The sequence below is a fragment of the Neovison vison genome, chromosome 1 (genome assembly GCF_020171115.1).
Source record: "Neovison vison isolate M4711 chromosome 1, ASM_NN_V1, whole genome shotgun sequence".
Lineage (NCBI taxonomy): Eukaryota > Metazoa > Chordata > Mammalia > Carnivora > Mustelidae > Neogale > Neogale vison.
In genome coordinates, this window is record NC_058091.1 from 146,002,038 (window position 1) to 146,027,863 (window position 25,826).

Sequence of the window (25,826 nt, forward strand, 5' to 3'; positions counted from 1 at the left end):
GGCTAGCGCGCGTTCTGCAGACCGGCTCCCATCCCCTCACAGGAGCCGGAACCCCGCGCTCTGGGGCACACTGGCGGCTTAGGGACCAGGAGCCGCTTTCTCCGCCGCACTCTCTCTGCCTCCGCGCCGGGGAGGCCGTCTGGGACCGGGGACTCAAGCCCCTGTCCCTAGCCGCCCCGATTCCCACAGTTTGCCCCCGCGATCCTTTGCTCTTTTGGAGTGCTTTCAACCAGTCTCCGAGTTAATGCTGGTCCCCAGACGCAGGGCACTCTCGCTCGTATCGGGGTATTACTTTTGCACCGGTCGCCTCTGGTGGCTCCCTCCCCCTTTTGTTTATCTTCCGATATCAGTCCGCTGTTCCCATTCCGCTTTACCTGCTCACTGGCGTCTTCTGCCCCTGTAGAGATCCAGACGTGTATAATTCTGATCTCAGGCTGATTTCATGGGTGATCAGAGTTCTTTGGTAGGTAATCAGCTCACTTTGGGGTACCAGCTGAAAAGACGCCTCTTCCTAGTACCCCGCCATCTTGTCCCCCCCTTTTTTAATTTTTATTAACATAGAATGTATTATTAGCCCCAGGGGTACCGGTCTGTGAATCACCAGGTTTGCACACTTCACAACACTCACCACATAGCACATACCTTCCCCAATGTCCATAACGCAACCACCCTCTCTCTACCCTCCTCTCCCCAGCAACCCTCAGTTTGTTTTATAAGGTTAAGAGTCTCTTATGGTTTGTCTCCCTCCCAATCCCATCTTGTTTCATTTATTCTTTTCTTACCCCCCAAACCCCCCATGTTGCCTCTCAACTTCCTCCTATCAGGGAGATCATATGATAATTGTCTTTCTCTGATTGACGTATTTTGCTAAGCACAATACCCTCTAGTTCCATCCACGTCATCGCAAATGGCAAGATTTCATTTCTTTTGATGGCTGCATAGTATTCCTGTGTGTGTGTGTGTGTGTGTGTGTGTGTGTGCTTACACACCACATCTTCTTTATCCATTCATCTGTTGATGGACATCTAGGTTCTTTCTAATTGTGGACATTGCTGCTATAAACATTTGGGTGCACGTGCCCCTTCGGATCACTACATTTGTATCTTTAGGGTAAATACCTAGTAGTGCAATTGCTGGGTCATAGGGCAGTTCTATTTTCAACTTTTTGAGGAACCTCCATTCTGTTCTCCAGAGTGGTTGCACTAACTTGCATTCCCACCAAAAGTGTAAGAGAGTTCCCCTCTCTCTGCATCCTTGCCAGCATCTGTCGTTTCCTGACTTGTAAATTTTAGCCATTCAGACTGGTGTGAGGTGGTATCTCATTGTGGTTTTGATTTGTATTTCCCTGATGCTGAGTGATGTGGAGCACTTTTTCTTGTGTCTGTTGGCCATCTGGATGTTGTCTTTGCAGAAATGTCTGTTCATGTCCTCTGCCCATTTCATGATGAGATTATTTGTTCTTTGGGTGTTGAGTTTGATAAATTCTTTATAGATTTTGGGTACTAGCCCTCTATCTGATATGTCGTTTGCAAATATCTTCTCCCATTCTCTCAGTTGTCTTTTGGTTTTGATGACTATTTCCTTTGCTGTGCAGAAGCTTTTGATCTTGATGAAGTCCCAATAGTTCATTTTTGCCCTTGCTTCCCTTGGCTTTGGCGATGTTCCTAGGAAGAAGTTGCTGTGGCTGAGGTTGGAGAGGTTGCTACCTGTATTCTCCTCAAGGAGTTTGATGGATTCCTTTCTCACATCGAGGTCCTTCATCCATTTTGAGTCTGTATTTGTGTGGTGTAAGGAAATGGTCCAGTTTGATTTTTCTGCATGTGGTTGTCCGATTTTCCCAACACCATTTGTTGAAGAGACTGTCTTTTGTCCATTGGACATTCTTTCCTGCTTGGTCGAAGATTAGTGGGCCATAGAGTTGAGGGTCTATTTCTGGTCTCTCTATTCTGTTCCATTGATCTATGTGTCTGTTTTTGTGCCAGTACCATATCTTGATGATGACAGCTTTGAAATAGAGCTTGAAGTCTGGAATTGTGATGCAACCAACTTTGGCTTTCTTTTTCAATATTCCTCTGGTTATTCAAGGTTTTTTCTAGTTCCATATAAATTTTAGGATTGTTTGTTCCATTTCTTCGAAAAAAATGGATGGGATTTTTGATAGGGATTGCACTAAATGTGTAGATTGCTTTAGGTAGCATAGACATTTCCACAATATTTGTTCTTCCAATCCATGAGCTTGGAACATTTTTCCATTTCTTTGTGTCTTCCTCAATTTCTTTCATAAGTACTTTATAGTTTTCTGAGTACAGATTCTTTGCCTCTTTGATTAGGTTTATTCCTAGGTATCTTATGGGTCTGGGTGCAATTGTAAATGGAATCGACTCCTTAATTTCTCTTTCTTCTGTCTTGTTGTTGGGGTATAGAAATGCAACTGATTTCTGTGCATTGATTTTATATCCTGACACTTTACTGGACTCCTCTACAAGTTCTAGCAGATTTAGAGTGGAGTCTTCTGGGTTTTCCACATCAGGTATCATATCATCTGCAAAGAGTGATAGTTTGACTTCCTTTTTGCTGATTTGGATGCCTTTAATTTCTTTTTCTTGTCTGATTGCTGAGGCTAGGACTTCTAGTACTATGTTGAATAGCAGTGATGATAATGGATATCCCTGCCTGTTCCGGAACAGCTCTCAGTTTTTCTCCGTTGAGAATGATATTAGCAGTGGGTTTTTCATAGATGGTTTTGATGGTATTGAAGTATGTATACCCTCTATCCCTATGCTTTGAAGAGTTTTGATCAGGAAAGGATGTTGTATTTTGTCAAGTGCTTTTTCAGTATCTATTGAGAGTATCCTATGGTTCTTATTCTTTCTTTTATTAATGTATTTTATCACACTGATTGATTTGTGGATGTTGAAACAACCTTGCAATCCTGGGATAATTTCCACTTGGTTGTTGTGAATAATGTACTGTTTTTAATGTTCTCTTGGGTCCTATTGGCTAGTATTTTGGTGAGAATTTTCGCATCTGTGTTCATCAAGGATATTGGTCTGTAATTCTCTTTTTTGATGGGATCTTTGTCTGATTTTGGGATCAAGGTAATGCTGGCCTCATAAAATGAGTATGGAAGTTTTCCTTCCATTTCTATTTTTTGGAACAGTTTCCAGAGAATAAGAATTATTTCTTTAAATGTTTGGTAGAATTCCCCTGGGAAGCCTGTCTGGCCCCAGACTCTTGTTTGTTTGGATATTTTTGATGACTGCTTCAATCTTCTTACTGGCTATGGGTCTGTTCCGGTTTTCTATTTCTTCCTGGTTCAGTTGTGGTAGTTTATATGTCTCTGGGAATGCATCCATTTCTTCCAGATTGTCAAATTTGCTGGCGTATAGTTGCTCATAATATGTTCTTATAATTGTTTGTATTTCTTTGATGTTAGTTGTGATCTCTCCTCTTTCATTCATGATTTTATTTATTTGGGTCCTTTCTCTTTTCTTTTTAATAAGTCTGGCCAGAGGGGCACCTGGATGGCTTACTGGATTAAAGCCTCTGTTTTTGGCTTAGGTTGTGATTCCAGGGTCCTGGGATCGGGCCTGGCATCGGGCTCTCTGTGCGGCGGGGAGCCTGCTTCCTCCTCTCTCTCTCTCTGCCTGCCTCTCTGCCTGCTTGTGATCTCTGTCAAATAAATGAATGAATGAATGAATAAATAAATAAATAAATAATCTATCTATCTTTAAAAAAAAAAGTCTGATTCCAGGGTCCTGGCATCGGGCTCTCTGTGCGGCGGGGAGCCTGCTTCCTCCTCTCTCTCTCTGCCTGCCTCTCTGCCTATTTGTGATCTCTGTCAAATAAATAAATACATACATACATACATACATACATACTCTTTAAAAAAAAAAAAAGTCTGGCCAGAGGTTTATCAGTCTTATTAATTCTTTCAAAGAACAAGCTCCTAGTTTCATTGATTTGTTCTGTTATTTCTTTGGTTTCTATTTCATTGATTTCCGGTCTGATCTTTATTATTTCTCTTCTTCTGCTGGTTTTAGGCTTTCTTTGTTGTTCTTTCTCCAGCTCCTTTAGGTGTAGGGTTAGGTTGTATATTTGAGACCTTTCTTGTTTCTTTCTTTTTTTTTTTTTAAGATTTTATTTGACAGAGATCACAGGTAGGTAGAGAGGCAGGCAGAGAGAGAGAGAGGAGGAAGCAGGCTCCCTGCTGAGCAGAGAGCCTGATGCAGGACTCGATCCCAGGACCCTGAAATCATGACCTGAGCTGAAGGCAGAGACTTAACCCACTGAGCCACCTAGGCGCCCGAGACCTTTCTTGTTTCTTGAGAAAGGCTTGTATCACTTTATATCTTCCTCTCAGGACTGCCTTTGCTGTGTCCCACAGATTTTGAACTGTTATGTTTTCATTATCATTTGTTTCCGTGAATTTTTTCAATTTTTCTTTAATTTCCTGGTTGATCCATTCATTCTCTAGAAAGATGCTCTTTAGTCTCCATATATTTGGGTTCTTTCCAAATTTCCTCTTGTGGTTGAGTTCTAGCTTCAGAGCATTGTGGTCTGAAAATATGCAGGGAATAGTCCCAGTTTAGGTACCGGTTTAGGTACCGGTTGAGACCTGATTTGTGACCCAGGATGTGATCTATTCTGGAGAATGTTCAGTGTGAACTAGAGAAGAATGTGTATTCTGTTGCTTTGGGATGGAATGTTCTGAATATATCTGTGATGTCCATCTGGTCCAGTATGTTATTTAAGGCCTTTATTTCCTTGTTAATCTTTTCCTTGGGTGATCTGTCCATTTCAATGAGGGGAGCATTAAAGTCCCATACTACTATTGTATTATTGTCAATATGTTTGTTTGATTTTGTTAAGTGGTGTATATAGTTGGCTATTCCCATGTTGGGGCATTGATATTTAAAATTGTTAGATCCTCTTGTTGGACAGATCCTTTGAGTATGATACAGTGTTCCTTCCCCATCTCTTATTACAGTCTTCGGCTTAAAATCTAATTGATCTGATATAAGGATTGCCACACCAGCTTTCTTTTGATGTCTATTAGCATGGTAAATTGTTTTCCACCTCCTCACTTTAAATCTGGAGGTGTCTTTGGGTCTAAAATGAGTTTCTTATAGACAGCATATTGATGGGTTTTGTTTTTTTAATCCATTCTGATACCCTTTGTCTTTTGATTGGAGCATTTAGCCTATTTACATTCAGGGTAACTATTGAGATATATGAATTTAGTGCCATTGTATTGCCTGTAAGGTGACTATTACTGTATATTGTCTCTGTATATATATTAAATATATATATTTTTTAGGCTCTCACTTTGCTTAGAGGACCCCTTTCAATATTTCCTATAGAGCTGGTTTGGTGTTTACAAATTCTTTCAGTTTTTGTTTGTCCTGGAACCTTTTTATCTCTCCTTCTATTTTCAATGATAGCCTAAATGGATATAGTATTCTTGGCTGCATGTTCTTGTTTTGTGTTCTAAATATATCATGCCAGTTCTTTCTGGCCTGCCAGGTCTCTGTGGATAAGTCTGCTGCCAATCTAATATTTTTACCATTGTATGTTACAGACTTCTTGTCCCAGGCTGCTTTCAGAATTTTCTCTTTGTTACTAAGACTTCTAAATTTTATTACTAGATGACGGGGTGTGGACCTATTCTTACTGATTTTGAGGGGGGTTCTCTGTACCTCCCGGATTTTGATGCTTGTTGCCTTTGCCATATTAGGGAAATTCTCTACAATCATTCGCTCCAATATACCTTCTGCTCCCTTCTCTCTTTCTTCTTCTTCTGGAATCCCAATTATTCTAATGTTGTTTTGTCTTATGGTATCACTTATCTCTCGAATTCTCCTTCTGCTCCCTTCTCTCTTTCTTCTTCTTCTGGAATCCCAATTATTCTAATGTTGTTTTGTCTTATGGTATCACTTATCTCTCGAATTCTCCCTTCGTGGTCCAGTAGTTGTTTGTTTCTCTTTTGCTCAGCTTCTTTATTCTTTGTAATTGGGTCTTCTATATCCCTTATTCTGTTTACTGCCTCATTTATCCTAGCAGTAAGAGCACCCATGTTTTACTGCACCTCATTAATAGCTTGTTTTAGTTCAGCTTGGTTAGATTTTAGTTCTTTTATTTCTCCAGAAAGGGTTTCTCTAATATCTTCCATGCCTTTTTCAAGCCCAGGTTGCGCCTTGAGAATTGTCATTCTGAACACTAGATCTGATGTATTACCAGTGTCCCTATTGACTAGGTCCCTAGCCATCGGTACTGCCTCTTATTCTTTTTTTTGTGGTGAGTTTTTCCCGCCTTGTCATTTTATCCAGGTAAGAATACATGAAGGAGAGAATAAAATACTGAAAGGGTGGCAAAGACCCCAGGAAGATGTGTGTTAACCAAATCAGAAGAGACCACAAATCATGGGGGTGAAGAAAGGGGTAAAAAGAAGTTTGGAAAAAAAAAAAAAGAAGGAGGGGCGCCTGGGTGGCTCAGTTGGTTAAGCGGCTGCCTTCGGCTCAGGTCATGATCCCGGCATCCTGGGATCGAGTCCCACATCGGACTCCTTGCTTGGCAGGGAGCATGCTTCTCCCTCTGCCTCTGCCTTGCCACTCTGTCTGCCTATGCTTGCTCTCACTTCACCCTCTATGACAAATAAATAAAATTTAAAAAAATAATAAAATAAAAATTAAAAAAAAAAAAGAAGGAAAAAGAAAGAAAAGAAAAAATATATATTAGATAGGTGAATAGAACAGAGCCACCCACTTAATCTGGGGAGTATTTGGTCTCTTAGAAGAAACTACTCCTCATAATTTTAAAGAAAGAAAAACTTTTATACACACACACGCGCATGCACACGCAAAAGGGTAAATGCGATGAAGGGATGGAATATGACTATAAAGATGAAAATTTTAAGGGTGCCTGGGTGGCTCAGTGGGTTAAGCCTCTGCCTTCAGCTTTGGTCCTGATCTCAGGATCCTGGGATCGGGCCCCGCATCAGGCTCTCTGCTGAGCGGGGAACCTGTTTCTCCCTCTCCCTCTGCCTTTCTCTCTGCCTACTTGTGATCTCTCTCTCTCTGTCAAATAAATTTTAAAATCTTTAAAAATATATATATATATATATATATTTTTTTTTTTTAAATCCTAAAAAAGGAGTTGATAAGTTGGTTGGAAAAGAAAGAAAAAAAGTGGAGAGAATTTGCTCAGGCTGGAGACTAGAACAAAGCCCTGTGCTATGTTTAGGGTATATTTTGATCTATTAGAAGTTGTATCCCAGGGGTGCCTGAATGGCTCAGTTGGTTAATCCTCTGCCTTCAGCTCAGGTCATGATCTCAGGGTCCTGGGATCGAGTCCTGCATTGGGCTCTCTGCTTAGCGGGGAGCCTGCTTCCCCCTCTATCTCCTCCTGCCTCTCTGCCTACTAGTGATCTCCCTTTCTCTGTCAAATAAATAAAAAAATAAAATCTTAAAAAAAAAAGTATCCAAAACTTTTTTAGAAGAAAAAGCCCTATGTGTATACAAAAAATAAATTTAGATACAATGAAGGATAAAATCTTACTATAATAATGAAAGTTCAAAAATATTTTTTTTTTAAAGATTTTATTATTTGAGAGAGAGAGACAGTGAGAGAGAGCATGAGCAAGGAGAAGGTCAGAGAGCGAAGCAGACTCCCCATGGAGCTGGGAGCCTGATGTGGGACTCGATCCCGGGACTCCAGGATCACGCCCTGAGCCGAAGGCAGTCGTCCAACCAACTGAGCCACCCAGGCGTCTTTAATGACAGGTATTATTAAGATAAACTAGTTAAAAAACGTTAAAAGAGGAAAGAGTAAAAATTTAAAAAATTAGAATTAAAAAATTTTAAAAAATTAATTAACTATGCAAGACTAAAGAACCATGGGGAGAAAGCCATAAATTCCATGCTTTGCTTCCTCCTCCTCTGGAATTCCACTGTTCTCCTTAATGAGTGAACTTGGTCTTGGCTGGATTTCTTGCTGATCTTCTGGGGGAGGGGCCTGTTTTAGTGATTCTCAAGTGTCTTTGTCTGAGGCAGAATTGCACCACCTTTGCCAGGGACAGGGCTAAGTAATCTGCTTGGGCTCAATTTCGGGAGCTTTTGTTCCCTGAATGCTTTCCGTAGAGTTCCCAAGGATGCGAATGAAAATGGTGGCCTCCCAGTCTCTGGTCCAGAGGAGCTGAGAGCTCGGGGCCCCACTCCTGAGGGTACCCTTAGAGCAAAGCGCTCAATCACTCCTGTCTCTCTGGCCTCTGGCCACACTCCGAGCTCACCCAGCCTGTGACCAAGTGTCTCTGTCTCTGGCATACAGCCCTGCCTGGAGTCTCCAAACCCAGCAGATCACCGCTGCTCTTCCAGGGGGGGTGTCCCCGATCTGCCACTTGTGGGGTCCCTGCTCAGAGCAGTAGCGTGACTGTGCCATGGATCACAGTTTAAGGTACCCTGAGTTGAGCGCTCACTCCTTGGCTCCGTCTCTGTAGCTGGCTTCCCTGCTCTAATACCTGCAAGCTCTGTGACATTCGGGCACCCCCGATCCTTCTGTGGCCCCACAGGACCTGAGACCACACTATCCCCACATGGGCTCCACCCTGGCTTAGCCTCTGGAGCGTTGTCCCTCAGTGGAGCAGACTTTTTTTTTTAATTTCTTTATTTTTTTATAAACATATAATGTATTTTTAGCCCCAGGGGTACAGGTCTGTGAATTGCCAGGTTTACACACTTCACAGCACTCACCACAACACACACCCCTGCAACGTCCATAACCCCACCACCCTCTCCCGACCCCCGTCCCCCCAGCAACCCTGTTTGTTCTGCAAGATTAAGAGTCTCTTATGGTTTGTCTCCTTCCCGATCCCATCTTGTTTCATTTATTCTTTTCCTACACCCCCCCGCTCCCCCGCCAAGCCCTCCACATTGCATCTCCACTTTCTCATGTCAGGGAGATCATATGGTAGTTGTCTTTCTAGTGGAGCAGACTTTTAAAAGTTCTGATTTTGTGCTCCTTTGTTCTGCTACTTGCTGGGAGCCGGCCCCTCCCCCTGCAGTCTATCTTCCCGTTGCTTTGGATTCACTTCTCTGCAGGTCCTACCTTTCAGAAAGTGGTCAATTGTCTGTTTCTAGAATTGCTGCTTTTCTTTTCTTCCATCTCCTGTTGGATTTTTAGGTGTTCGGAATCTAGTCTTTGTTTTAAAGTCGTTTTTTCCCATATAAGTTATTGCTACTCTGGCTTTCTTTTCCATTTGCATAAAAGATGCTTCTCCATCCCCTCACTTTCAGTCTGTGTCTAGGTCTAAAATGAGTCTCTTGTAAGCAGCCAATAGATCGGTCTTTTTTTTTTTAATCTATTCTAATAACCTATGTCTTTTTATTAGAATGTTTAGTCCACTTACATTCAAAGTAATTTGGTAGAAATGTATTTATGCCACTTTATTACTTGTTTTGAGGTTGTTTCTCAGGATTTTCTCTGATCCTTTCTTGTCTTTTTTCATAGTTTGCTGGGTGTCTTTAGTGATATACTTGGAGTCCTCTCTTTATTTTTTTTTTTTACATATCTATAATTGGTTTTGATATGTGGTCATCATTATGTTTGCATATAACATCTTATACCTATTGCAGTCTTTATGAAGTTGATAATCATTTAAGTTTGGAACCATTCTCCCTGCCCCCCCAACCTTGATTTAGGTATATGGGATCATACTTTTCATCCTTTCAATTTGTGAGTTCCTTGACTGATTTTTTTTTTTTACACATCTATTCATTTTTACTGCTTTTGTGTTTCTAAACTTTATAGTGTCCTTTTTAGTCTTTCCTTTTGCACTCAGAGATTCCCCTTTAATACTTTTTACAGGGTTGGTTTAGTTGTCATGAACTCCTTTAGTTTTTGTTTCTCTGGGAAACTCTTGCTCTCCTTTTCTGAATGATAGCATTTCTGGATAAAGTATTTTTGGCTTCAGGTTTTCCCCATCTAGAACTTTGAATATATCATGCCACCCCTTTGTCTTGGAAAGTTTCTGCTGAAAAATCTGATAACTTTATGGGGTTTCCTTTGTATGTTACCATCATCTTTGTTTTGCTGCTTCTTGTATTTTTTTCTTTATCACTATATTTTGCCATTTTAATTACAATATGTCTTGGTGTGGTTGTGCCTTTGTTGATTTTGTTGGGAGTTCTTTGTATCCTGAATCTGAGTATCTGTTTCATTCCCCAGATTAGGAAAGTTTTCAGCTATTACTTCAGCAAGTAAATTCTCTACTCTCTTTTCTCTGTCTTCTGGGACTCCTAAAGGTGAATGTTATTACATTTGATAGTCACTGAGTTCCGTAAGTATTCTCCTGTTGCATAATTCTTTTTCCTCTTTTTTGTTCAGCTTGATCACATTACTCTGTTTTCTAGGTCATTAACTCATTCCTCTGCTTCTTCCTGGCTTCTCTTCGTTCCATCAAGCGAAATGTTTCTCATTTCATTTATTGGTCCCTTTATCTCTTTATTATTCTTCATTTCATTAAGGATCTCATTGATATTCTTCACTCTTTTCTCAAGTTCATTGAGTATCCTTTTGATCATCATTTTAAATTTACATCAGGCATATTACTTATATCTGTTTTGCTTAGATATCTGGCTGTGGCATTGTCCTGTTCTTCCTTTTGGGAAAAATTCCCCTGACTTCTCATTTTGTCAAAGTCTCTGTGCCTATCTCTGCGTGTTAGCAAAGTCATTTATGTCTCCTGCTCTTAAAGATAAGGGCCTTATGAAAAAGAGGTCCTATAGTGCCCTGAAATATAGTGTCCCCTGTTTTCCAGAGCCTGGCACTTCTGCAAGTATCTCCAGTGTGTGCTGGCAAAGCTCTGCTGTTGTGTCCTGGCCACTTTATCCTTCAGGCCAGTCATCTGGAGAGGCTTGCTTTGCCTGTTGTGGACAGTGTTTAGTCTCTGGCCTGAATGTGGCACATTTTAACTAGGTATGCTCTGGTCTTCTTGTGAAATGAGAGCTCTTGCCACTGCCATGGAAACCAGGGCCTTGTACAACTCCTGGGCCAGGAAATGCAGGATGAGCAGGGGTTTGGGTTGGTCTTCTGAGGTAGGGAGCCTGCTGTGCTGGGAGTGAGGAAGGCAGGACTGAGATGACCGTTCCACCGGCGGGTGGAGTGCTGAGACTTGGTGTAAGCAAGTTAGGTAATGAGGGTTGCTGCTAGGCTGCTTTCTGCAGGCAGCTCAGTGTTTCTGCTGAGGGGCAGGGGAGAGAAATGGTGTCTCTCTGTTCTTTTGTCCCTTGAGTGGTCTCTCCATGAATGCTACCTCTCTGGGGCACTTTCCAAGATGAACAGTTAACCTTTCCCCACTGTGTGGCCCAGGTGCTGTTCAGATTGCTGTTTGCCCTGCCTTTTCTCCAGGAGCTGCCCTAGTGTCCTCTGTGCTCCAAGCATGCTGACCTTTAAAAAACCCCAGGCTTTAACTCACAAAATTCAGGCTTTCCTGCTTTTCAAACCAATTGCTGTGGGATTTGTTTTCCCCATGTGTCTCGTGCTAGTTTGCCTCTTGTCCTTCCCCGAGACCATGGCTCCCTCCCCACCACAGCAGGCACAAATTGCATCTCCATACTTCCTGTCTTCTGTTTTGTGGTCTCGCCTCTACCTTTACTTGTGGAGTTTGATCTGCCAGTCATCAGATTAATTTCTGGGGTATTTAGGATGGTCTCATAGTTACCGAAGTTGTCCTGGTGGGAGGAGGCAAGCCTAGCGTCCTTCTCCACCACCATCTTTTCCTCCCACCAACAGCATTTTTCACAAAACTAGAACAATATCCTAAAAGTTGTATGGAACCACAAAGGACCCCAAATAGCCAAAGCAGTCTTAAAAAAGAAGAAAAAGCTGGTGGCATCACAATCCCAGATTTTAAGATCTATTGCAAAGCTGTAGTAGTCAAAATAGTTTGGTAATTATACAAAATAGACATACAAATCAGAAATAGAATAGAAAACCCAGAAACAAACCCATGTTTATATGGTCAATTAATCTTGACAATAGGCAAGAATATGCAATGGGAAAAAGGCAGTCTCTTCAATAAATGGTGGTGGGAAAACTGGACAGCCTCATCCCAAAGAATAAAACTGGGCCACTTTTTTACACCATACACAAAAATAAACTTAAAATGGATTAAGACCTAAATGTGAGACCTGAAACCATAAAAATCCTAGACGAGCGCACAGGCAGAAATAAACTGTTCATTCTAGAGAACAGACAGATGATTACCAGAGGAGAGGTGGGTACGGGAGGGGGGAAACAGGTGATGGGGATGAAGGGGAGCACTTGTGGTGAGCATTGAGTGATGTATGAGGTGTTGAATCACTGTATTGTACCCCTGAAACTAACACAACACTCTGTGAAGTATATTGGAATTAAAATATTTTTTTTATTTCCCCTCATCATTTTTTTTAAAAATTATCTCTTTGATGAAGGGAGAAGTGTGTGATAAAGCAAATTTAGAGGAATGTTATTTGTACAGTCTTAATGATACGTTTATAGGTGTTCACTGGGTAATTTTTCAACTTCTGTATTTTAAAAATTTTCATAATATCTTGTGGAAAAATGTGAATAATCTCTAATTTTTATATTACTAATACAGTGGCCACAGGCTACTCTTCTAACTTAAATGATGCCAGTCTTTAGTATAAATTTCTAATTTCTTGCTCTCTAAATTAGAGTACTAAGGCTATGTTATGTCTTTATAATTTCAGATTAGCTTAATATGTTTTGGTGACAGTTAAAAAGGCAACTTTTACATTTCAGCCAAAGTAGTCATGATTAAACTAAATCTTTTCTAAAAGTCTACCAAATATATGGCTTAAGAATACCTTATCCGGGTGCCTGGGTGGCTCAGTGGGTTGAGCCGCTGCCTTCGGCTCGGGTCATGATCTCGGGATCCTGGGATCGAGTCCCGCGTCGGGCTCTCTGCTCAGCGGGGAGCCTGCTTCCTCCTCTCTCTCTCTGCCTGCCTCTCTGCCTACTTGTGATCTCTCTCTGTCAAATAAATAAATAAAATCTTTAAAAAAAAAAAAAAGAATACCTTATCCTGGGGCGCCTGGGTGGCTCAGTCAGTTAAGCAGCTGCCTTCAGCTCAAGTCATGATCCCAGGATCCTGGGATTGAGCCCCGCATTGGGCTCCCCAATCAGCGAAGAGCCTGCTTCTCCCTCTCCCTCTGCCTGCTGCTCTGCCTACTTGTGCTCTCTAATAGATAAATAAATAAAATTAAAAAAAAAAAAAAAAGAATACCTTGTCTTATTTTCTTTGTTCCCTGTTGTTCTCCTGATTATCCTGGATATCTCTTGATATCCTGGAAGTCTTGATTTGTAGTCTTGATATGTAGTTGTGTTGAGAGTGAGGTAGAAGTACATATATTTTAGGCTTCCTTTCTTTTAAAAATATGTTTTTCTTTTTTTTTCTTTTTTCTTTTTAATAAGATTTTATTTATTTGACAGACAGAGATCACAAGTAGGCAGAGAGAGAGAGAGGAGGAAGCAGGCTCCCCACTTAGCAGAGAGCCCAATGCGGGGCTCGATCCCAGGACCCTGGGATCATGACCTGAGCCGAAGGCAGAGGCTTTAGCCTACTGAGCCACCCAGGTGCCCCTCTTTTTTCTTTTAATAGTGATTTGGTTTAGGGTTAATCCAGAACCTAATCCAAATAGGGTTAATCCCAATCCTATTTTATGAATGTTATTCTTTCCCTTGCTTATATGCATGTATGTGTGCATGTCTATACCTATGTATAATTTTTTTTTTTTTACAGTACTTGAAAGCTGTGATAACTCCAGAGTGTCTTCTGATACTAGATTATCGTAATTTAAATTTAGAGCAATGGCTCTTCCGGGAGCTCCCTTCTCAGTTGGCTGGAGAAGGACAACTTGTCACATACCCTTTACCTTTTGAGTTTAGGGCTATAGAAGCACTCCTACAATATTGGGTAAGCCTATTTTTATTTTGCTTCTTAAATTTTTTCTTGTTTTAAAATACTATTGAGTAGGAAGACAAGTGGTATTGTTTCAATGACACCATCCCTAACCACACCCTACCTCTGAACAAAAATATCTCTGAGGGTCCTGTGTGGAGAAAGTACTTAATTCTTAAGCTATACTATGCAATCAAATAGATCTGAGGTCTCTAGGGACAGTTTATAGAGTTTCTTTGAGAGTCATATTATGACATTCAGTTAAGCACATTTTAAGTTGGCCATCCTTTGTATAATTTTGATAATTATATTTGAGGGGTGATAATTCAAAATACTTAACATCATATCAAAAAAGCTTTAAATATTCTCTATTATTCTGCAACTAAAGTGTATATTGTAAAACTGCGTACATACGGTGAACAGAGCTCAAATCATTCTCCTACTTTCCCCGTCACTCTGGTTGGTGGGTACCGTCCTTGGAGGCTGCTGCGTGATGCCACCCACTGTTTGAGACCTACTGTGACATGGGAACCAGGGAGAATTCTTCCAGTGATTCCCCTATTATGTAGGTCGTTCCTGGGTGTCTAGGGACCCTATCAGGTCCCGAACAACGGTGGTCACTGCCCTCCTGGCCCCACAAATGGTTCGTCATCTTTTCTTGTCCCCCAGTGGCCAGTGCAGTGCTGTTCAGGAGCTGGCTGCCTGCAGCGGGCGGTTTAAAGCGCGCTGAGTGGAGGGAGGGAGGGAGGGAGGGAGGCGAAGAGGACGTGCAGGGGGTGAGGACTGGATGGACCCGGACCCTTCTCTTTTGTCTCCTCTGCTGTACCGAGGGAGTAGGAAATGGCTACATCCCCTACTCGCTCGGGTTCGTGAGGCAGGAGCGCTGGCTAGTACCAGCCCAGGAGATGGTGACCGGTTGGGGCACAGTTACCAGACAGGGAAAATGCAGGGAGGGAAAGGAGGGCGGTGCAGCCCGTGGTGAGTGGCGGGCTACATGGGCTAAGCTCTCAGGAGCTCAGGCTGAGGTAAGTAGTACGTGCTGGCTTTTATGCCATTCGTTTATTTTATTTTACTAATTAACTGCTTAATTCTGTTATGCTGTTTGCCAGCTGGTACGGGAATATTTCAATATTTTAACCACGGGTATAGGCTATATCAGTGCTTTCCTGCTGAATGCCTGAACAATAAGTAGTCTACTTTTGACTTGACACTGGTTTATTTTTCAAGTCCCAAGTTATGTGTTGGGTTTTGGAAGAATCTTTTTCATGGGAATTTTGAACTGTGGTCTGTGTTCGAAGAACGTGGGTATTGTTTACCAAATGTAAAGTATGTGTTTTAACGTACTTTAAATGGCAGGCTTTAATCAGTCTTGCATTCCTTTCATTATAAATGTTTGTCAGGGAAGACTCTTAGGAGAGTTAATTCCCTATCAACCAAATGCAAGCCTGGTAACATGCATGGTTATCTTTTAACCTGGTAGATCTAGTTTATGAATCATCTGAAATGGGCATTCCTAGCTGTGACCATGTTCTGAAACGTTACCAGCCTGCCAAGCTATTACAGATTTCTGTGTTTAATCAGAGGATTCACTGAACCTGAGTATTCTAAGAAGATTGTTTTGATTCTTATGAAAGGTCATGTTGTTATCTAGATCAGCACTCTTCAGGGGAAACTTAGCATTTTGCAGCCACTGATCCTTGAGACATTGGAAGCTTTAGTGGATCCCAAACATTCTTCTGTAGACAGAAGCAAATTGCACATCTTACTACAAAATGGCAAAAGGTAAATATGGGTGATCTATGTATTTGGGAGGTAGACAAAAATACCTTAAGCTTCTCTTTTAGTAGTCCTAATAGAAAATGTATAGCATTAATTCAGATACAGAATCAATGTGATTATTCCTGTTTTGAAAAATACCAACTAGTAGGTGTGCCTGGGTGGCTCAGTGGGTTAAAGCCTCTGCCTTTGGCTCGGGTCATGATCCTGGAGTCCTGGGATCGGCCCGCATTGGGCTCTCTGCCCAGCGGGGAGCCTGCTTCCTCTTCTCTCTGCCTGCCTATCTGCCTGCTTGTAATCTCTGTCAAATAAATAAATAAAATCTTTTTAAAAAATTAAAAAATAAATACCAACTAGTTTTGCTAATGGTAATGGTTTTCTTTCTGTGCCTTGAAGTCTGAAGGTAGCCTAGGTGAGAAGTTGAGCTAACAAGGGCACATAGACTTGTGATTATGGAAAAGCTGTTTTTGCATGAAATGTTATGTCAGGGTCTTTAACTTATTTCTGGATGGAAATTGATTCTTGATGTGCATGGTGAATATCAAAAATTTCTTTTACAAGTCGGTGTTTACCATTAATGTATAAGTGGGTCTACTTGATAAGATACTTTAAAAAGGTACATTTTTTAATAGGGAAAAGTGTTTATAAGTTAATGTTATTGATCATTTCTATACAACTACTCTTATAGTCTGTCAGAGTTAGAAACAGATATTAAAATTTTCAAAGAGTCCGTGTTGGAGATTTTGGATGAAGAGGAGTTGTTGGAGGAGCTCTGTCTCACGAAGTGGAGTGACCCACAAGTCTTGTAAGTCTGGAGTCCGGCTTCGTCACCGGGCTTGTTAGGGTCAGTCTTCTGTCTTCTTCAGGATTGTTCTTCTTAGAGCCCGTAACATTTTCTCCAGAGTAGAGAATACAGGCACTTGTTATCCGCAGTCGTTTCACTCTTTCCGCATGCGCATGTTTAGTGTAATGAGGACATAGTGAATGTCCGCTGTGTGCATAGCACTGCGCTGGGCTGTGATGAACACAGACACATCATTGCCTTTATCTTCAAGGGCCTGAGCCCCAAAGTGGCTGACACAGCTACCCGAATAACTTAGCCTGGGGAGTACGGTGGAAGAGAGGGAAAGATACTCATATGGGGGCAGGGAAGGAGGGGTAAAGGAAGATAGGACACTGGCATATATTCTGTAACTTTGATCTGATATAGAAAAGGCTTATCTTAGGGGCGCCTGGGTGGCTCAGTGGGTTAAAGCCTCTGCCTTCAGCTCAGGTCAGGATCTCAGGGTCCTGGGATCGAGCCCCACATCGGGCTCTCTGCTCAGCAGGGAGCCTGCTTTCCCACCCCTGCCACCATGCTCTGCCTGTCTCTCTGCCTACTTGTGATCTCTCTCTGTGTGTGTCAAATAAATAAATAAATAATCTTTTTTTTTTTTAAGGGACTATCTTAGAAAACTTTTATCTCTTACAGATTAGAAATTATTTATTCTTATGCATATCAAGTTAAATGTGTATTTTTAAGTACTCAGAATATTTCATTTTTATTCTTTGTAGACAAATATTAGACACCTCTGTAATGTATACAATTTCACTACAACTGTACAGATTTTTTAAGCATTTTGGGAAATTAGCTATCTGTATTCTAATAAGGAAAAATTAAGACTATAAAGGCTGTTATATAGCAGATACAGTAGCGGAAAGTTGAACACATTTGTAACTCTTGTTTGCTTTATTAGGCCAATCTGTGTCTAATGTACTCTATGATATAACTCTCTCACAGAGCACTTCAGCCCCACTAACTCTCCTTGGTAGGGGCTGGGGGTATAAGTAAAGGGGTACAAAGTGACTATTAACATCACTCAAGAACATATTTTTTCATATATGAAAATAACATTATGTATCTGCATTGGAAAGGAAAAGCTTTTTATTTTGTTTTTAGTTTGTTTTGCTTTATTTTCACTAATCTGCACTCATTCATCAGCATTTACACATTCTGAATTTTCCTTTGTCTGGTAGTGCGTATGTGCACGAGAATCCCTTGACCTGCGAGTACGGTGAGCCCTGGCCTGCGGGCTGGAACCCGCACCCTCGGCTTACTCTTCGTAGTGTTTAGGGTCACTTGATGAAGCCACTCGTTGATTGAGCTCAGTCACAGTAAGAAAAAACCAAGGCCACTTTTTTGTTCATAGTTGAGTATTATATACGGATTCAGAAAGTTTTTGGTACCCAGTGGGTGATGCCTGTGTTGGGGGTGTGCTAATTATGTTAACCCTTAATTGCAGTGAAGAGAGCAGTGCTGGAATCGACCACGCGGAAGAGATGGAGCTGCTCTTGGAAAACTACTACCGGTTGGCCGAGGATCTCTCCAATGCAACGCGGGAACTCAGGGTATTGATCGATGATTCTCAGAGTATCATATTCATCAATCTGGACAGGTGAGAAAGCATCCTGTAGAACAACCAAAGGAATTCTAAAGTGATGAATGTTTTAAGAAAACTGTCATTTGGGGAGGAGTTAGACCATCGTTATCATGTATAAATGCTACATAGAAAGATGTCCTTTCCTAAAGGTGTAGATTTAAGGTATGCGGTTGTGATAAATGACTTCGTGAATTTCCCGTGTGTAGTTAGTGGGCCCTTCTGATGTAAGCTGTTCTCCTCTCCAGCCACCGGAATGTGATGATGAGGTTGAACCTACAGCTGACCATGGGAACCTTCTCTCTTTCTCTCTTTGGACTAATGGGAGTTGCTTTTGGAATGAATTTGGAATCTTCCCTTGAAGAGGTGAGACTATTATTTCAGTGATCTAGGGATTATTTTTTGTTTTGAAGATCATTTTTTAAAATGGGTTTTAAGGGGCACCTGGCTAGCTCAGTCAACTCTCGATCTTGGGGCTGTGGGTTCAAGCCTCACATTGGAAGTAGAGATTGCTTAAAAATAAAATCTTTTTTTAAAAATATGGATTTTAAAAAAGAGTCTTAACATATATACACCCCTAATTAATTAAAATGTTTAATTCATTCAAAATTCAGGCAGTACTTTTAGACCCTGTTGTAACCCAAATATAACTATCGCCGTGGTTACCTCATGTTTCTCAGAAAATGGAACCACACATAGAAAAGGTTTGACAAAACCGTATTACACTGTGAAGGAAGTACTGCTCCTGCAAGATCGCACCAGGAGGCTCTGGTGATGTGTGATCTTAGGAAGAGGTGGTGCTCCCCCAGGATCGTGCTGTGAGGCTCTGGTGATGCAGGATCCGTGCAGGATCATAGGACGAGGCGGTGCTCCCGCAGGATCCTACCATGCGGCTGTGGTGATGCGGGATCACAGAGTGAGGCGGTGCGGGATGGCGCCGTGCTGTGGCGGTAAGCACGATCACAGTGAGGCCGCGCTAACGAAAGACTGCCTCTCTATTTTCATGTTCCCGGCATTGGTAGTTCGCTGCTTTATTTGGTGAAATCACAACTATGAAGATGGACGTGTTATCCCTACTTCATAGATGAGCAGACAGGCTCGGGAAATTGAAGTGATTTGCTCAGGGGCTCAGTGCTAGAAAATCACGGTTGTGATCTGAGCCCAAGACTTGCACTCTCCACTTCGCTGCCTTTTCATATTAATATAACACTAAGGTGCCAGAGTTCTTCCTATCATTGTAGTGTGGTCTTTCAGAAAATATCTTGCTGTAGGATTTCTAGAAAATAATCTGCACACTACACTGCATTCAGCACACTTGGACTCTGTGTCCTCATTAATCTTTTTTTTTTATTTTACTTAAATTCAATTAATTAATATATAATTAGTTTGAGGCAGAGGTCAGTGATTCCTCAGTCTTCTATAACACCCAGTGCTCATTGCCTCAGGTGCCCTCCGCTCCCCTCCAGCAGCCCTCAGTTTGTTTCCTGTGATTAAGAGTCTCTTACGGTTTGCCTCCCTCTCTGATTCTTATTTTATCTTTCCTTCCCCTCCCCTTGACCTCTGTTTTGTTTGCAAAATCCCACATATGAGTGAAATCATAGGTTATTTGTCTTTCTCTGACTGACTTATTTCTCTTAGCTGAACGTGGCAAGATTTCATTTTTGATGACTGAATAGTATTTCATTGTAGTATTCCATTGTGTCCTCATTCATTTAAAAGATCTGTTCTCTGTCTCTTTGGCTGCCATCCTGGTTGAACCCGTCATCACTGATCAGGACCACTCTTTGCTTCTGGAAAGTGGTCTGTAAAAGCAGCAAACCTCGTGCTCACTTTTCTGTGAAATGATTCACTGGTGTTTGCCCTTAAAATAAAGACCCAGACTCTTTTGCCCGCAGGGCTCTCCATGCTGAAGCCAGCCACCTCGCCCTCGCCACGGTGTCCCATCAGTATTTCCTGCCCCTCGGGCTTCCTCCAGGCCACAGCTGTCCTCGGCTCCCACCTCTCCTGCCTGGCCAGCTTCTGCTTACCTCTGCATCTCGGCTTATGCACCGCTTCCAAGGAGATCTCCAAGGCCCAGTCGGTGTTAGTCATTTTCACGTTCTTTATAAGATGTGAAAGGGAAAATCAGTGCAGTACATTTGTTCCTTCACCTTGTAAACGTTGGGTTTTGGTGCCTGCTCTGTAGTGTGCGCTGCTTTCGGCCCCAGGGAAACGGCAGGGAGTGTCTGCGCTCGGGAAGGAGAGGGGCAGACAGACACACAGCACGTTTGGTGGTAAGAGCCATCAAGAGGAAGCCGGGCGGAAGGACGCAGGATGTTGCCAGGAGGTATGCTGAGGCGCATCTTAAAGCTGGCGCTCAGCAGTGTCCCGAGGAGGTGGTGCCAGAAAGCGGGACGGTCGGAGGGAAAGTGTTTTCAGCAGAGCGGGGCACACACGGAGTTACCGGAGCGGGAACAGGCTGCGCTTGTTCAAGGAACGGCAAGGGCTGTGGGGGCAGGAGAGGGTGAGCCTGGCAGAGACACGTGGGGAACAAGGTCAGAGCAAATGAATGGGAGATGGTGTTGAATTTGTAGAGCCTATGAGGGTTTGCATTTAAGTGTGTGAGGCATCCATTGGGAGGCTTTTAAGCCCACACATAGTTACTAGAAAGTTCAGAAGTAACCAAAGCATCTTGTGCAGCGTAAACCAACCCTTGAAATTCTCCAGAGGTAACTTCTAAAGACCTCTGCAGATTCCCAGTGTATGGCTACAGAAGTCTTTATACAAGATCAGGTCATTTTTGTTAAGAATCGTGTTTCTGTATGTACAGTCTACAAACTCACTTTTATACTTTTTTTTCATTTTATACTTATTTTTTCATTTAATGCCCATTTTTAAAAGGGATTTTTGGAAATTTCTCTCTGATAGTTACACGCAGTCCCAGGTGTAGAGCACCCTAGTTATGACGGGAGGTGAGTGGTTCGTGGCCAGTTACTGGCTCAGTACAGGGTGATTAGCTCCAGCAGAACAAGATTCGGGTCAGTCCCTCATCAGTTATAAATTACGTGTCTAGATAACCTGAAGAACAGCTCAGACATGTTTACGAAATCCCCAGATGTCAAGGTCTCTGCCCCTGTGTAGACGGGGTTAGTATTGACAATGATCAAGCCAGGATAGGAAAACTTTTTTTACTTCTTGTTTTAAGATAATTTTAGACCCTTCTAAGAGTAGTCAAAGAATTGCTGTGGAGCCTTCACCCATTCTTTTATCACCAGCATGTATCACCTTCCCTGTCTCATTTTCAATCTTTTTTTTTTTTTAAGATTTTATTTATTAATTTGACAGACCACAAGTAGACAGAGAGGCAGGCAGAGAGAGAGGAGGAAGCAGGCTCCCTGCTGAGCAGAGAGCCCGACGCGGGGCTCAACCCCAGGACCCTGAGATCATGACCCGAGCTGAATGCAGAGGCTTAACCCACTGAGCCACCCAGGCGCCCTCATTCTATCTTTATATACAGCCTCTTTTTCCTAAAACCACTTGAGAGTAAGCCACAGAGGTGATAACCCTTTACCTCTGGCAACCCAGAAATAAATCCCACTTGACAGTAATGAATGATTGTTTAATGGATTATTGGATTTGATTTGCTAGTATTTTGTTGAGTTTTTTTTGCATCCGTGTTCATCAGAGATATTGGCCTGTAGTTCTCTTTTTCGTAGTGTCTTTGGTTTTGGTATTTGGGTGATGCTGGCCTCATAGAATGAATTTATAAGTTTTCCTTTTTTTTTTTTTTTTAATAGTTTGAGAGGAACAGATATAATTTTTCTTTAAAGTTTGGTAGAATTAACCTGTGAAGCAGTCTGGTCCTGACTTTTATTTGTTGAGAGGTTTTTTTTTTTATTACTGATAAAATACCATTGCTGGTAATTGGTCTGTTCAAATTTTCTTATTTCTTCCTGATTCAGTTTTGGGAGGTTATAGGTTTCTAGGAATTCCACTTCTTCTAGGTTCCAATTTTTTGGCATGTGATTTTCTATAGTATTCTCTTACGGTCCTTTGTATTTCTGTGATGATTATCATTTCCTGTTTCATTTCTGATTTTGTTTGACTCGTCTTGTTTTCTTTTTGATGAGTCTGGCTAAAGGCTCCTCAGTTGTGTTGATTCCAGCCCCCCAAACAAGCAGCTTGTTATATCTTGTTGGATTATCTTCTTTATTATTATGATGTCCTTCTTTGTCTCTTGTTACAGTCTTTGTATTAAAGTGTCTTTTCCAGTGTAAGTATGCTAGCCTGGCTCTCTTCTAACGTCCATGTGCGTGATAAATGCTTCTCCATCCCCTCGCCTTCCATCTGCAGGTGTCCTTAGATCGGAGATGAGTCTCTTGTAGCCTCCTGGATCTGGATTTGTTTCCTTTCCCAGATTCTAGAAGTTTTCAGCTATTATTTCTTCACATAAATTTGCTGCCCCCTTTGCTCTTTCTGGGATCCCTGTAATGCCGGTGTTATTACGCTTGATGGAGCCACTGAGTTCCCTAAATCTGTTCTTGTTTTGGATCATTTATTTTCCTCTCACCGGCTCAACTGTACTTTCCATGACTCTGTCCTCCAGGTCACTGGTCTGTTCTTCTGCTTCCTCTAGCTACTAGTTATTCCAGCTGGTCTCTTTTTAATTTCATTTATTATGTTCATCTCTGAGTGGTTCTTTCTTACCTTCTTGTTAGGACCTTACTGATGTCCTCCACTTTTAAGTCCAGTGAGTATATGATCATCGTTTTTTTTTTTTTTTTTTTTTTTTAAGATTTTATTTATTTATTTGACAGAGACACAGTGAGAGAGGGAACACAAGCAGGGGGAGTGGGAGAGGGAGAAGGAAACTCCCCACTGAGCAGGGACTCTGATGTGGGGCTCGATCCCGGGACCCTAAGAGATCATGACCTGAGCCGAAGGCAGACACTTAATGGCTGAGCCACCCAGGCGCCCCTGGTGATTACTTTAAATTCTCGATCAGGCATGTTGCTTATCTCCATTTCACTTAGGTCTCTTATTGTGACCTAGTGACCTAAGGAGAACTTCTCCTGTTCTTTCATTTGGGACACAGTCATTCGTCTCCTTCTGTCTGCCTCTCGGTGTTTGTGTATGCGCTAGGGAAGTCCGCCGTGTCTCCTGCCCTCGAAGGTGGTGGACGCATGGGGAAGAGGTCCTGTCCGCCTGCAGGGCGAGGTCCCTGCTCCCCAGAACCTGTGCCTCAGAGCTCTTCTCTCAGGGTGCTGCGCGAACCCGCCTCCCCCGCCCCTGCCGTGTGGCTGGGCCGTGTTTGCCCATTCAGGTGTCCACGTGGCTGTTGTTGCCTGCTGTGGGCCTTGTTCGCTCCCTGTGACATCGGTGGGTCGGTCTGGGGCCACCCTGGGCTTGAGCCGGGGCAGACCAGGTGTGTGGCAGCGCTGCAGACTGCTTCTCCGCACTGTCCCCCGAGACACTTGGACGGGTGGGCGGGGCCCGCAGCCTGACCAGCTGTCCGCTGCCAGCCCGCTGCTGGGGCCACACTCCGTGTGTGCGCTCCGTTCCCCTCTCCCCGGGCAGGGCTACTGTGGAGTGGTGCCGGCCCCTATGGGGGCACTTGCACAGGGCCAGGAGTGGGGTGCTTCTTTTGATGGGCTCCTGCTTTGGAGAGGGTGGACGCAACCCCCCTACCGGGTACAGGAGCCTCAGTGTTGGCAAGGTTTGTTGGGTCTTCTGGGGGCGCAGACCCCGTGCTAGGACGGAGGCCAGCCTGGCTGGAGCACGCGGACGGGAAGCTCCGGTGGGAGGGTGGGCGCAGGGTAAGCAAACCAGCGGGCATCGTGCTCGGTTCCCCAGGCACTGTGTGTTTGGGGGTGGGGGGCAGTGGGGACAGCACCTGCAGGTCCTTTGTTCCTGGAGGAGTGTCTCACGGTCTCGGTTTCTCCAGAGCGCTATATGAGGTTAGCGAGCCGCTCCCCCGCTGTCTGCCCCAAGTCTTTCCAGATGCTCCTTCTGTGCCGTAGCTCCCCAGGCTGTTGTGTTGTCTCTTTAATGGCGGGGACTCTGTTTCCTCTCACCCTCTCTGCTCTCCTGAAGTTGAGCCTGCTGATTTTCTAAAATTCCAGGTTTTAAGTCCTACTGATCGTAAAAACTCCCAAAACTCAGCCACTCTGGCTTTCAAAGCCAAATGTTTTGGGGGCTCCGCTTTCCACGCAGGCTCCCCGTGCCATAGTGTGGTTCTCTCCCTTCTCTGTGCCAGCGGCTTCCTTCCTTTCACGGACAGCCTCCCAGTTTCACTGCCCTGCCCGCCCTCTTTGATGTGGCCCCTTCTTCATTGCGGAGTCCGTCCTGTCCGTCTCCGGCTCGTTGTCTGCGTTCCTTACACTGATGTGTTGTCTAGTTGTGCCCGCCTACGAGGTGAGCTTCCGGTGCTCCCGCTGTGCTGTCGTCCCGGTGTGTGTGTGTGTGTGTTTGGCATTTCAGGCTAGGTTGGAACTTCTCTCGCTAGTTTATCACATTTTGGCATTCTCAGATTTTTCTTCATAGGTGGATTGTAGAACCAGTCTACAGCAAAGACCATAGTAATCGGTTGTTCCAAGTCTCATTTAAATGTAATTTTTAATAAACTACACCCTCTTTTTGGGTAACTGGAAATGTATCCACCAAAAATATTGAACTCGTGTTAGCACGTGTCTTCCTGATACAGGTCTAAGTTCCTGTTCCGAAGACATGGGTTTCTCCTTCACATGGTGCGTGTTGCCCCCAGTGAGAGCTAGAACCGTTTGCGCAACACACCAGCCTGGGCCGGGAGCTCCCTGTCCCTGGAGCCCCCAGGCTTCCGTTGGTAGCCAGCAGTGGCATAGCTGGCCTTGGGCTCCCTTTCTGTGGGGGCTTGTTCCGTCTACGGACGCGGGCACATTGCACGCCGGATAGTACAAGCTTGGAAATGACGGGAATATGTTTAAGTCATGGGTTCCCAAACTTTCTTGGTTCACGGTATGTTTAGTGTCTAGTGTCTCGGGAATTTTTGCATAGGATTACTAGACCCAGAGTTTCTTGTAGGACCTCGTTTCTGTGAGATTACCTAATAGGTTGTTTATGAAGTAGCTAGGTTCGGTTTTGCAGAGGACACTGTGTTTTCCTTGAAATACTCTCGGGGGCTGTGGTGCCCCGGACACCTCCGCTCACAGATCGGGAACTGCGGCTCTAAAAGCAAGAAATTCAGATTTGGTTGTATGTGCTCCGTGATTGTAACTATTAAAATGTGTCTACGTGCAAACGAGGACTGGGAGGAAACACAAAGTAAAAGTGGTTCTGTTTGGCTTATAGATGATTTTTAAATATCGACGCCCTTTTATGTCTTGTTTTTCTTCTGATAATTCTCTGATTCCCCGGATGTATCAAGGTTTGTTCTTCGGTCCTTTCTATAGGAAAGAGCTGTAGGAACAACACAAGGCTTCTGTAAGCTCTGGGGCACTCATAGTTGGGGAATTTTACTGCTGAGGAGCCTGACCTCTTGTGACTGAAAGTAACTCTGTTCTCTTCCAGGACCACAGAGTGTTTTGGCTGATTACCGGAATTATGTTTATGGGCAGCGGCCTCATCTGGAGGCGTTTGCTGTCATTCCTGGGACGACAACTAGAAGCTCCTCTACCTCCCGTGGTATGAAGGGTCTGGGCTGGCGGGGTGTAGCCGAGGGG

General features: G+C 43.2%; 1 protein-coding gene across 2 annotated transcripts in view; it reads left to right on the forward strand.

Annotated features, from left to right (window-relative positions):
• Positions 1-25,826, forward strand: part of MRS2 (magnesium transporter MRS2) — a 46,152-nt gene that overhangs the window by 17,654 nt on the left and 2,672 nt on the right. The window contains exons 5-10 of one of the 2 annotated variants that reach the window (XM_044259968.1): positions 13,799-13,972; positions 15,609-15,739; positions 16,422-16,538; positions 18,016-18,168; positions 18,399-18,516; positions 25,675-25,788. In XM_044259968.1, coding sequence (XP_044115903.1) covers positions 13,799-13,972; positions 15,609-15,739; positions 16,422-16,538; positions 18,016-18,168; positions 18,399-18,516; positions 25,675-25,788 — 807 coding nt within the window. The remainder of the gene's footprint in view (positions 1-13,798; positions 13,973-15,608; positions 15,740-16,421; positions 16,539-18,015; positions 18,169-18,398; positions 18,517-25,674; positions 25,789-25,826) is intronic. The other variant, XM_044259976.1, reaches the window with a different exon arrangement.